The sequence below is a fragment of the Podarcis gaigeae genome (genome assembly GCF_964106915.1).
Source record: "Podarcis gaigeae genome assembly, chromosome: 8".
Taxonomy (NCBI): domain Eukaryota; kingdom Metazoa; phylum Chordata; class Lepidosauria; order Squamata; family Lacertidae; genus Podarcis; species Podarcis gaigeae.
The window spans coordinates 50,325,989-50,338,887 of record NC_139684.1 but is presented as its reverse complement, the minus strand read 5'-3'; the positions used below and the strand labels follow the sequence as shown (position 1 = coordinate 50,338,887).

General features: G+C 46.3%; 1 protein-coding gene across 1 annotated transcript in view; it reads left to right on the top strand.

Moving 5' to 3' along the window:
• Positions 1-4,791: 4,791 nt before the first annotated feature.
• The window catches only part of SLC12A4 (solute carrier family 12 member 4), a 63,004-nt gene continuing 54,896 nt past the window's right edge, over positions 4,792-12,899 (top strand). Inside the window, exons 1-2 of the mRNA XM_083749894.1 lie at positions 4,792-4,849; positions 5,604-5,956. Coding sequence (XP_083606020.1) covers positions 5,803-5,956 — 154 coding nt within the window. The 5' untranslated portion in view covers positions 4,792-4,849; positions 5,604-5,802. The remainder of the gene's footprint in view (positions 4,850-5,603; positions 5,957-12,899) is intronic.

Here is a 12,899-nt window from a genome sequence, read left to right as displayed (position 1 = left end):
TCCAGAGGGACACTAGCCTTCTGTAGAAGAAGGGAAATGCCGAATCAGATACCTTTTTTAATATAAAAAACAAATAATGGGTACAAAAGAGTACAGAAGTTGAGTAAGGACATGAAAGGAATACTTGCTTCCACCATGGCCTGAGTGAGTTCCAGCTTCCCAGTCCCGGTCTCTTGCCCCTAAGGTCCTCAGGGAGAAGAGGAAGCAGGGGAAGAGTTGCAGGAAGGCGCAAAGGTGGAAGAGATGCTCCCAGAGAGAGCAGGGCCATTAGAATCTCCTTTGTCCCCTCTCCCACTGTCTCCAAGACAAAGAGTGGCTGAAAGCAACAGGACCAGCTGGAGCTGCTGCGCAGAAGAAATTGCCAGCTGCTTACACACACTATGTCTGAAGAAGGGGTTTAAATGTGCTGATGGATGTGTGATCACACTGTTGCTCTGGCTCAGAGCACAAGTCTCGAGGAGATGCCTAGCTAGATACTTAGCAGGAGTGGTGCATGTAATTCTTGCACCACAGGTACCGACGTAATTGCATGCTTTGACAATAAAGAACTAAACTTACAATTGCAGGTCCTCATTGGGGGCTAGGTGTACTCAGGACATATACACATTTTTGCAAGTCACTTTTTCCTAATATAATCCATTTATGTATGTTATTTTCACTAATGAGCTGTTTTAAATGGTTTTTAATGTTGTTGTGATGTTGCAACCCACCCTGGGACATTACAGTGAAAAGCAGGTAATAGAACAACAACATGACACACATTTTACACACGCTTTAATATATCATATGCATTATGGTACAAATTACCGTATTTTTTGCTCTATAAGACTCACTTTTTCCCTCCTAAAAAGTAAGGGGAAATGTGTGTGCGTCTTATGGAGCGAATGCAGGCTGTGCAGCTATCCCAGAAGCCAGAACAGCAAGAGGGATTGCTGCTTTCACTGCGCAGAGATCCCTCTTGCTGTTCTGGCTTCTGAGATTCAGAATATTTTTTTTCTTGTTTTCGTCCTCCAAAAACTAGGTGCGTCTTGTGGTCTGGTGCGTCTTATAGAGCGAAAAATACGGTACTTGCTTGGATAACTGGATTGCATAATTTGGAGAGGTGTGAACTTTGAAGGATGGCCGTGTTTCCATCCGTGTATTGTTTTAGAAAGTGCAAATTAAGTAGATTCGCCTTTAAATGTGAAGTGAATCAAATTTCTCTCCCATTCCTAATGTTTTAACTGTAGCTTTGTATTATCCGTGAACCCAGCACTCTTTCCCAACCACAGTTTCTTTAGGAATCCCACTACAGATGCTCACCAAACTACAAAGTCATAAGGCAAAAGCAGCTGGAAGACAAGACAAGCTTTAGAGAAAGAAGCCATGGTTTGTTTGGACATTTGTGGGACAACTCGTGTTTGACTCGTGGTTTGCTAAATAACATGTGGCTTAAATAAACCATGGTTTAGTGTTATGCATGAACCAGCCCACTGTCAAATCATTAAAGCAATTCTGCCTGGCAATGTATATCCACAGCCTCCAGCAGGGAAGCTACCTAATCCTTTTAACTGAAAGGGCCAGAGAATGAACTTGGAGCCGTATGGGGAAAGGCTGTGGCTCAATGGTAGCTTTGCATGCAGACAGTTCCAAGTTCAATCCCTGGCATCTCCAGAGAGCTAGGAGAGTCATCTGCCTGAAACCCTGGAGAGGTGTTAAATGGTCTGACTCAGTATCAGGCAGCTTCCTATGATTCTTAAAACAATAGCTCTACCACTGAGCTATTGTCCCTCCCCAAAGGAGATTGATTTACCTTCTAGTGATTTAACTAATTTGACATGGAAAAACAAACACTGCTTCCTGTCCATCTCTGCTCGCCCTTTGAAAGAAGCAATCGAATAAACAATCTAAACAAACTTCTGAAAGTTTCCTCTTGGTACTAAGTCTTAAGAGAATGCATCAGCGCACTGCTCAGCCTTAACCAAGGTTGCTTTTTATCAGTGAATCAGACGAGGCTTATCCTGACTGCCTACCACTTCAAAGCATGCAGCACCAATTGCATTTTAGCCTTTACAGTTTAATCCTACACACCCTGGGCTCGAGGAAAATAAAGCAAAAGTCTTGTTTGCTTGTAATGGAAGCGATAGCAGTGCCATTGTCTTTCCTTAAAAAATGAAAAAAGCAGGATGATGTCTCTCTAGAGCATGGAGGGGGTAGGGGAGACACTGCTGGGGGAGGGGGGGGATTCTGCATTCCTTTCATATCACTTGTTATCTAAGCATTTATTCTGATTTATTTGCAAGGGTGGTTAAGCAGTATTGTGTCAAGCTATTTTTATACTTTGCAAGCGATTTTCTTGGTCACCTTCCTTACCAGAAAAAACCCACTTTTTAAAAGTGAGTTTGTTGGAAAAGATCACCAAATCTAGTTCAACTACACAACCTGAATTTGTCTGTATGCAATTGAATGCCACCTGCAAAATAGCAATAGTCTGAAAGAAGCCCCTTTCTCTAACATGAAAATATCAGACACCAACACAACAAACTTCTGATTATAGCCACCTGGTCAAACACAATAAGAAGAACCTGCTGGATCAGGCCAGTGCCCATCTAGCCCAGCATTCTGTTCTCACAGTGGCTGACCCAATGTCTATGGGAAGACCTCAAGCAGGACCTGACTACAAGAGCCCTTTCACCCCTCCTGCGGTTTCCAGTAGCTGGTATTCAGAACTGTAGCTCTGTGAGGGGTAAACTACAGTTCCCAGGATTCCTTAGAAATAAATTTAACAGTGAATAATCTCATTTTCACATTTGAAGCTTAATTTCTAAAATTTACCAGGACCCTCCCTTTAAATAGGTGGGTCAGTTATCTGTCCATTTTATCTGGTCTCTGCAAGCCCTAAGCTATAATATAATCCAAGTGTGGTAATTTTTAACCGGTTTCACTTGTAAAGAGAATAAAATGGCAAGTCAAATGTTGCAAGGCATTCCAGCTTCACAAGACAGCTAGTAAGCCATGGAGCAGGCATGTCCAAAGTCTGTTTTGGGGGCCTAATCCGGCCTGCCAGTCGCTTTAATCCGACCCCTGTGGCAGTTTATTTCCCAGGGTAAAATCTTTTTAAAAGTTCAACAACTTCAATCCAATAATAAGCTTAACTTTGGTCGGCCCTCACACATGTTCACTTCATCAAATCTGGCCCTCTTTGAAAACATTTTGGACACCCCTGCCATGGAACAAAGGCGAGAGCGGGAGCTTGGCAGAATGGAAAGAGGAGCTGTGTTTCGGGGGGGGCATGGGTTGAGGAAGTGGGTGTGATATGAATCCTTGCCTGAATGGAGGATAAAAAGAGATGTGTGAGTATGAAGAAACTGCCCCAGTGTGGAGGTATTGCCACCACAAGCAAGTGGACAGGAGGCAGGGAGGCAGGCGCAGCACCCAGGTCCAAATCTGCCCCCCCCCCCAGATTGCCGCTTGAGGCAGCTGCCTCAGAAAGGCTCATATTAGTGCCAGCTGTGTGGCTGGGGCTGATGGAGTTGGAGTTCAATAACATATGAAAGGCCACAAGTTGTGCCAAATCCAGCCCTTGGGGAAGCAGTATGGCTGGGCCTTAAAAGTCTCCCTCACCATTTCAATTTTCCTGGAGAACTTGCACAGCAAAACAGGACTGTTTCTCTACGATTTCTATTCACATGCCAAGGGTCACCGCAGAAGTTCAACCTGGCTGCTTCAGTGACTTCACAATACAGCATGAAGTCTCTACCACCTAAAAAAGAATCATCTTGACTTCTCTCACTCAAAATTTATTACGGGGTGCAATGAGTCAAATTCAATGTTAACTAAGACCCAAAAATAAAAGCCGCCGTCACACTTCTGGGAAGAGGAAGCCCTAATGAATAGGAAACACATTATTTGTTCCAGGACAATGAAGGGCAAAATTAGACTGAATGTCAAATGTGATTAAGTGTTTGCCTGGAGGCGCTTTTTTATGGCTGTTACTTTTGAAAGATGTTTTTTAAGTGTCGTTGAAATTACTGTGTGGGAGGGGATAGCCTCTCACCACTATTTCCTTTGAAAGGGCTCCATAAAGAATAACGTAAATGTCCCTTATCGGCTTGCAGTACAGTACTTGGAAGGCTGGGAGCTGAATGTGGGATCCAAGGGACAGCCCCCCCCCCCCACTTGCACCTGCCTGAAGTGCTGTTGCCTGGCTAGTATGTGTCCTTGAACTGTGTCTTAACCTGGAGACCTGACCCACTCAGGGCCTCAGCCAATTAGATTTGAGAGCGATCAGGGAGAAACAAGTCACTTGCGAAAGAATATAGAAGTAATTAAATGCAAGGATGGCAAACAGATGCACTGAGTAGATGCAACACAAGCAAAAGAAAGCTTGCACTCGTCCCTTAGTGGTTGCTACTCTCACAACTAGGAGCATGCAAAATGTCTAAGAAAACTCCTGCCCTAGAGCGGTGTCTGCTACGCCTTGGAAACCTGCATAATTACTAAGTGATGTGCACAATATTTACACATAATAAATCTACTTACTTTACAGAATTACTGCAAGAATTGCTCAGACAATGTATTCTAGGCAGTCTGCTGCAACCCAAAACAGATAGCGTTAGGCAGGCATTTTTTCACTTAAGACTTCTTCAGTGGTGGCTGTCGCCCATTGGGTCTGGTGGGGCACAAAGCAAGGTCAGTGGTAGGTGGAGTCAAAGCTAATGCCAGGCAAAGCCAGAGCCCATGACTGGCAGCGCCAACTAAGGCGAGATTTGACCTACTCTCCACCCTGCTGAGTTCTAATAGGGCAACACAGAGGCTAAAAGAGGAGGCAGCTGATGGTGAAGGTTATCCTCTGGACAGGTCGTAAGTTGTAAGTCCGGTAGGCTTGGGGGAATCAAGACCTCGGACCAGCCTCTGCTGAATTCTTTTTAGACCAGGCTTTCCCAATTTGGTGTCTCCCGTATGTTTCTGACTACAGCTCCCATCAGCCCCAGCAAGCACTGGCTGGGGCTGATGGGAGTTGTAGTCCAAAACATCTGTGGGGGGGGTACTAGTTAAGTCTCTGGACTTAATGGTCTTTCTGGGCCCCTCTTCAGCTGGTAAAGTGCATTATTTCAAATTGTGGCAAGCCAGCCCTGCTGTATTTTTTTTGGGGGGGGGGCTCAGCCTCCTGCACATCCTACTGTGTGGGGGCCTTGACCTCTGCCCCTAAAACTAAGGGCACTACCGTTGCAATCCGGATCGAGGGCAGGAAATCTGTGGCCCTCTCCAGCTGGTGTAGGACTTCCATTTCCCATTAGCCACAGCCAGCGTGGCCAATGGTCGCAGCTGGTGGGAGGAGGAATCCGACAACATCTAGACGGCCACAGGTTCACCCCCCTCACCCCCACGCCAAGCACTTCTATATATGCTCTTTGCTTGTGGGGTCTTTGCCTCTCGTTGAGTGGTCGTGGGCTGGCAGATGGGGTCCTGGCCCCCTTCTCTCCCGTTTCCCGCAACCGTACTCCTCCTCTCTGCCCCTCACTCACCCCCCAACAGCGTTTTGCTGGGGGAAGCAGACCCCACCCCCGGGGGCGTGGTGAATCCCCCCCCCCCCCCCGTGATCCCAGCTTCTTTTTTTGCAGCCTGGATGGGGGAATGGGTGGAGTCGACGAGCCGGGTTTCCTGAGAGGAAGTGACCCAAGGCTGCTGGAATGCCAGCCTGGCCCCGCGGCGGGTGCTGCTGCGCGCCTCTTTCTCTCTCCGCCGCACCCCGCCTGCTCCTGAGAAGCCCCACCGGAGGCAGAGGCGGAGGGAGAGGTGGGCCGCGGCGTGGCCGAGACGATGCCGCACTTCACCGTCGTGCCGGTGGAGGACAAGCACCGGACGGACTACGACAACTTGGAAGGACTCAGCTGGGTGGATTACAGCGAGCCCGGCGACGGGGCGCGCCGCGCTTCCCACCAGCGCGATGCCTACGACACGGTCAGCTCCGACGGTGAGTGGAGGGAAAGTTGGGCCGACGGCTGCAAAGTTGGCTGGCGTGTTGTGGGTGTGTGCGTGGCGGCGGCCTCTCCCTCCCCTTCCCTCCAGTCGCCTTTCCCTCTCTTTCTAGATATCGCTTTTGTGTCCCGTTACTTCTGGTGGGAGGGAGCAGGTGGAGCTCGCGGAGAAAAGGTCCCTGAGCATGCGAAGAGTTCCAGAGCCGCTCTCCACCAAGGCTGAGGAGAGAGGCGTTTCTCAGGGCGTGTGCAGAGTAACGGAGGGATGTTTCTGAGCATGTGGAGAGTGGTGGGAGCCTTGTGTTTTCAGCTCTTCAGCGACTGCCGGGAAGGGAACTGCAGTGTGGGGCGCTTCAGGTGTTTCTGGATTCCTGATAGGGATTGGCAGTCCAAAATAATAAATTATTATTATTATTATTATTAAAAACATCTGGAGGGCCATACTTTCCTGATCCCTGCGGAGGAGAAAATGTGTGTCTCCTGAGTGTGTGCAGAATGGCAGTGAGATGCCTTTGCCTTGTAGCTAACTCCCAGGTCTAATCTATGCCATTGTTGTTGTTTAGTCGTTTAGTCGTGTCCGACTCTTCATGACCTCATGGACGCCAGGCACTCCTGTCTTCAACAGACCCTTTTTCTTTTGACCACCCTGGAGATTTGGGCATCATCAGCAAACTTGACCTCCCTCGCTGCTCATCCTTCATGCTAGGTTGTTTATGATCAAGTTAAGAAAGCTATTATTTTTATTAGACTTTTAGACCACTCTTCATCCTACAATCTCAGGGCATTGTAGAAGCAACAGAAGACAAATGACAGAGGAGCATGTTCAGAGAGGGTCAGTAAGGATGGTGAGTGGCCTGGAAAGCAGGTCCTATGAGGAAGGATTGGAAAAGCTGGGTATGTTCAGCCTAGCTCAGGGAAGGTCTAGAGCAGGGTTTCCCAAACTTGGGTCTTCAGCTGTTTTTGAACTGCAGTTCCCATCATTCCTGACCACTGGTCTTGCTAGCTAGGGATGATGGGAGTTGTAGTCCAAAAACATCTGGAGGCACAAGGTTGGGAAACACTGGTCTAGAGGAAGGCATGATAGCTGTCCTTGAATATCTGAAGGGTTGTTCTGCATATGCAGGAACAGGCTGGTTCCCTGTAGCTCCAGGATGCTGCACTATATGGACTTTAGATCTGATGCGGTAGGGCTTCTTGTATACTCTTATCTGCTGTGGTTAATAGATATCTGCTGGTAGACATATGCTTGGCAGAAGGCTAGGTTTGGAAAGTGACAGGATGAAAAAGCCAACTAAATATTTGTACCTTCCAAGAGAGGAGGAGTTTTAGCTCACACATGTTAACACTGAGCCTTGTGTGACAAGTGACCTCCTGCTTCCACACACCTGCGTCAAAGCAGGTTTGGCCCTCCAGATGTTGTTGGACTCCACCCAGCCATATAAAATCATGCTTTGGGTGGACCTGGTCCTATAAATATTGAAGTAAATAAAATGTGCCTATTATATCTGTATCCTGCTCTTGCCCTCTGCCCTACCCAGGATGCCCAGAGTGGTGTTCTCTTGCAACACCGAGGTAGGCATAGTGACACACTGTAGGGGAGGCCAGGCCACTTGGCAGCTTAGACAACCAGGGATTTGAACTCTGGTTTCTCATTTCCAGTGTAGTTTAACAACCAGTCACTCTTCCCAGGGAACTCTGAGGGGATTGTAGCTCTATGGGGGGAACAGGAGTCTCCTAACAGTTCTCAGCATCCTTAACAAACTACAGTTCCCTGGATTCTATGGGGGAAGCCATGACTGTTTATAGTGCTATGATGCTGCTCTAAATGCATAGGGCAGATGTGGCCTTATTTCCAGACCAAACAGAATCTGGCGTCTCTCTTTCTTGAAATGAAACACTGATCTGATGGGCTATGCAGTTCCTTTCTTTCTGTCTGCTCTTCTTTACTATACAGTTCCGTTAATCTGTAATGTTCCATAAAGTTTCACTCCTTAAAATGAAGAACAGCTGGGATGTGTACAAATATGAGAAACGAAAGCTTCAGTCCTAAAAACACCAGAGAGTCAGCCTCTTTGAATGCTGTGTGGGACTTATGTTTTGTGGAAATGCTTCCCAGGTTAAAAAAAAAAAAAAGCCAAGGGAACTGCTAACTATTTTGGAGACTCCTAAATCTAAAAAGGCCCTGTGTATACCAGAGAGGGTTTACTTCTAAAGTTCCTCCCCACTCCCCCATTCTTCTGATTCTTCCTTCTCCATGGAAATAGCCAAAAGGCTCAAAGTGCTTTCACCCATCCTGCCACTTCAATTCACATTTTCATGAATAGGGAGCCTGTTGATGTTGGAGTGGAAAAGCCACGTTAGTCATAAGGCCTCAGCCCTTTTTTCAGATGCCTTAGGAAATTATCTCAAGAACTCTCCCCTAATAGGGTGGCACTGTCTTATTACAGGGAAATGCAATGAAATGGTTACAGCTGTCTTCTCCATCCTGATGTCCTCTGAGTCCATTGGCCATGCTGGCTAGAGCTGATGAGGGTTGTAGTTTAAAGCATTCAGAGGACTGCAAGGCTGGTGGAGGTTGGTTTTATATGACCAGAGTTACTATCTTAATCATTGGGAATCAGAAGGAAATACAGTGGTGCCCCGCAAGACGAACACCTCGCAAGACGAAAAACCCGCTAGACGAAAGGGTTTTCCGTTTTTGGAGGCGCTTCGCTAAACGAATTTCTCTATGGGGTTGCTTCGCAAGACGAAAACATCTTGCGGGTTCCCGCGTTTTTCTCTCGCTTTTTTCTGCCCTTTCCCTAAGCGCTAAGCCGCTTATCAGCTGTTCCGCTGATAAGCCGCTTCTCAGCTGATCGCTAAAAGCTGCTAGACCGCTAATAGCGCTAATCCGCTAAGCTGTCAATGGGCTTGCTTCGCAAGACGAAAAAACCGCTAGACGGAACGGATTAATTTCGTCTTGCGAGGCACCACTGTACTTTCTTGTTTCAGACACCTGTTTAAAATGGTGGTTTTCGGTATGCATTGATTTAAATGTAATGCAGCTCCAGGGAGTCGTCATGAGGTGGATCTTCTGCAACCAAACCAATCATGGTTCAGGAGTGGAGCTGCTTTGATTGATTTAATTGGCTAATGATATTCACCTAAAGTCGGGTGTGAGAGAGCTTATTGCTCAGTCCTCTAGGCTGTTCAGCTGCATCTGATGCTGTAAATCAGGCTTGCAGACTATGTTGTAGTCTTTTACTAGGACAACAGGAGCCACCAATCAGAACCAGGTGCAAAATGAGTCCAGTTAGTGCACGTGGGGCCATGCAGTGGAGTGACCTGTGTTTAGAGCAGCGATGTCTAATGGGCAGAATGAGGGTAAGAACTTAATCTTGTAACCCTTGATCTGGATAGCCTTTTGTACTGGGTATTGCAGTGGCACAGGGGGTTAGAATGTTGAGATAGGGATTTGGGTTCAGATTTTCCCACATGGCCATGAAGTTTGTTGTGTGAGCATTCGTCTGCAAAACACTCACAGCCTAACCTACCTCAACAAAAAAAAATTACTTAGGTTTTATTGCATAACATATATTGTAAATCTGTTTGAGACTTTTTAGTATAAAGTAATATCCAAGTCTAATACTATTGCAAATTGTTTTAGGACATTATATTGTGGGAACCAATTTATCAGTTCAGTAAACTAAACTCAGGGTTGTGGTCAGCTAAGTCCTACTCAGAGTAGTAGACCCAGTAAAATTAATCAACCCAAGTTAGTTGTTTCCATTGGCTTTTCTGGGTCTATTCTGAGCAGGACTATTGTTGAGTACCTAAGTAACCAACCAGTCAGTCAGTCAGTCAGTCAGTCAAGGTGGAGCTATAAGGAGAACTATGCACGCTGCCTTAGGAAGATAGGAAGCTGCCTTACACTGAATGAGACCATTGGTCCATCTAGCTCCATTATGTCTACACTGATTGGCAGTGGCGCCCCAGAGTTTCAGACAGGAGCTTCTCCCAGCTCTGCCTGGAGATGCTGGGGATTGAACCTGCAACCTTCTGAACTGTGGTCCTTCCTACAGTCTTAAGCTCCTTGGAAGAAAAAGTGCAATAATTTATTTTTAAAGAAATGTTTGGGGTTATATCTAAAGGTTGTCCTTAAGGTTCAATTTATACAGGACTCTCTGCCACTGGTCTTCTGGCAGTCTTAGCTCAACTCAGCTGGTTTCTTATTTAGCTTGGTGCCGTCAGACATTTGGTTTGGATGCAGATCAGCAGAACATAAGTGTGCCCATTTGCTGAAGCTTGGGCGGTGGTAGCCTTTTCAACAATTACTTGGTAAACTGCAAAGTTGGAAGCATTTAGTTGAAGGCTGCTCACTACAGGCCTAGTGAGCGGCTATTTTAATGGGTGGAGGAAACATCAGGGAACTTCTTCAGCTTGTTTTTAAAAGCCAGGCTGTCCAGGATTTTTAAAAAAACAACGGCAGATCATGTTTTAAAAGCACGTGTGTGAAATTCTGAGGCTGCAGAAGGGTTGGCAATTCTAAAAATATATATTTAGTTATTTGTTGTTTTTATTTTTCCTGTGCTCAAGATTTCAGCCTGGGATGCTGCAAGTTCCTGTTCAGATTTATATGAACATTTGACTTACACAACTTAAGGGTATTCGCTTCATCTGGCCAATGACTTTTCTGCTGTTTAGCAATGGATCTCCAATGAAAGGGCTGTGACGCGGTGGTGGAGCATCTGTTTTGACTGCAGCAGGCTTCAGGTTCAATCCCCAGCATCTCATGGGGGAGAACATAAAAAAGAAGAACATAAAAAAGTCTGCTGGATCAGGCCAGTGGTCCATCTAGTCCAGCATCCTGCTCTCACAGGGGCCAACCAGATGCCTGTGGGATGCATGCAATCAGGACCTGAGGGCAAGAGCATTCAACTCCTCCTGGCGGTTTCCAGCAGAGCCATTCCTCATCAGTGTAAATGGTACTGAGCTAGATGGACCAATGATCTGATCCAGCATGTGGTTGATTCCTATGTTCTTCGGTCTCGGTCAAAGTTGTTTTTACATAATAAACTGTTCCACCCTTCAGCCCCTATAATAGTGTTGTGAGATCATGAACAATCTATGGGGAATTGGATCTTCAGCAGTAGTCCTATGTCGGTTTCACCCTCCTCTGCCAAGTCTGGTTGCTGCTGTGGGACAGTTCACTTCCTGCCTTCACCCTCTCTGCCCACACCTGGTAAATTTGCCTTAAATACTGGGGTGAAAAAAGCCATTCAGTTGTTCATAGAATCAAAGAATTGTAGAGTTGGAAGGGAAACCCATGGGTCATCTTGCCCAACCCCTGTTATGGCATCCATAACAGATGGCCATCTAACTTCTGCTTAAAAACCTCCAGTGAAGGCATAGCTGTCAAGTGTCCCTTATTTGAAGGGACAGTCCCTTATTCCAGTGCCATGTCCCGCTGCTGTCCCTTATTGATAGATGTCCCTTAAATGATGTCCTTTAAATTTCAAAGGGAGCAGCTCCTCTCCCTCCCTGCCGGCCAGGGAGGAGGGAGGCTCCAACTGTGTTGCTTGGCTGTGTTGCTCACCCAATAAGAAGTCTAAGAACGACTGGGGGGTGGAGCTTGCATGCCTTGTGTGTGGCTAGTTAATGCAAGCTGAGGGGGTTTTTGAATGCTGGACGCCATTTTGTTGCACGTGCTGCTGCAGTGCAAAGCCAGGCCGGGGAGCCATCTTAAGTTGAGGCTACATATGCCTTGTGGTGCATGTGATTCAGATTCTATTCAGTTGAACCTCTGGTTACAAAGTTGGTTGGACAGTGTTCTCGAAGCTACCAGTATGAGTTTCACCAGACTGCAGGAGGACAGGAAGACTGGAGTGCCTGGAACAGGTGAGGCTGCAGGTCCCTTATTTTCAAGGCTGCTGGTCCCTTATTTTCAAATCTGTAAGTTGACAGCTATGAGTGAAGGAGAGCCCACAACATCCTGATGGAGTCCTGTTATTCATTTGTTTGAATAATAATATGGATTCTGCATTTTAAGAAAGTGGGGACTCTGGTGCTAAAGAGAGTGGCTTGGATCTGATGGAGCCTTTAAGCAAACAGAAATGGAAGGACACAGAGCATTTTCAATTATTCCTTCTGTGCCACCACTGGGTGCTGATTTGAAGCATTCACCCAATCCTTTGGAGCAGAGAAGTGGGAGTCAAGGGCCCCTTGTTCCCTGAATGGAACTCTGAAACTACCCCATTGACTTAAATGCTGGGGTGTGTGTTGTAGATAATATAACTGTTTAACCAAGTGCTTTCTCTTTTGTTGACATAAACTTGTGATTCTCTGTTCTTTAAAGTTTAAACTCTCTAATCTCTGGCTGCTGTTTGCTTTTCCTCTTGTGGTCATTCCTGCACTTAGTCCTGCAGAGGTAGAGGGCTTTAAAATACCTTGATTAGACAGAGAGCAGGAATGAGATATAAAACCACTGTGTAAATAACTTGGGGCGTGATCTTGTCATGGTGTTCAGCAGGTCAGATATGGAAGCTTGGCAGATCTGCAAACACTAAATGCATTTCATTGGCATATTTGCCACATCAGGCAATCACACCCCATTCATGCCTTGTAGGACTCTTTGCCTTTCGCCATCGTTTATGCACAATGGGTTATTATTTCATAATTTATTTCAGTTGCAGAATTTTCTTGTTGCAGAATTCCAAAAGCAAGCTAAGACCTAGGTTGCTGTTGGAGCTTCTAGTGTCCTGTACCAAGGACTGTATCCAGATAAGTTCCACTTAAAGTAGACCCATTGATTTCATTAGTTTCAATGGATCCTACTCTGAGTAGAACTAACATTGGGTATTACCCCAGATTTTCATTTTTTCTTCAGAGTAGGAGTTGGGATACCAGGGTTCAGATCCCTACTCAGCCATGAAGCTTATTGGGTGGCCCTGGGCCAGTCAC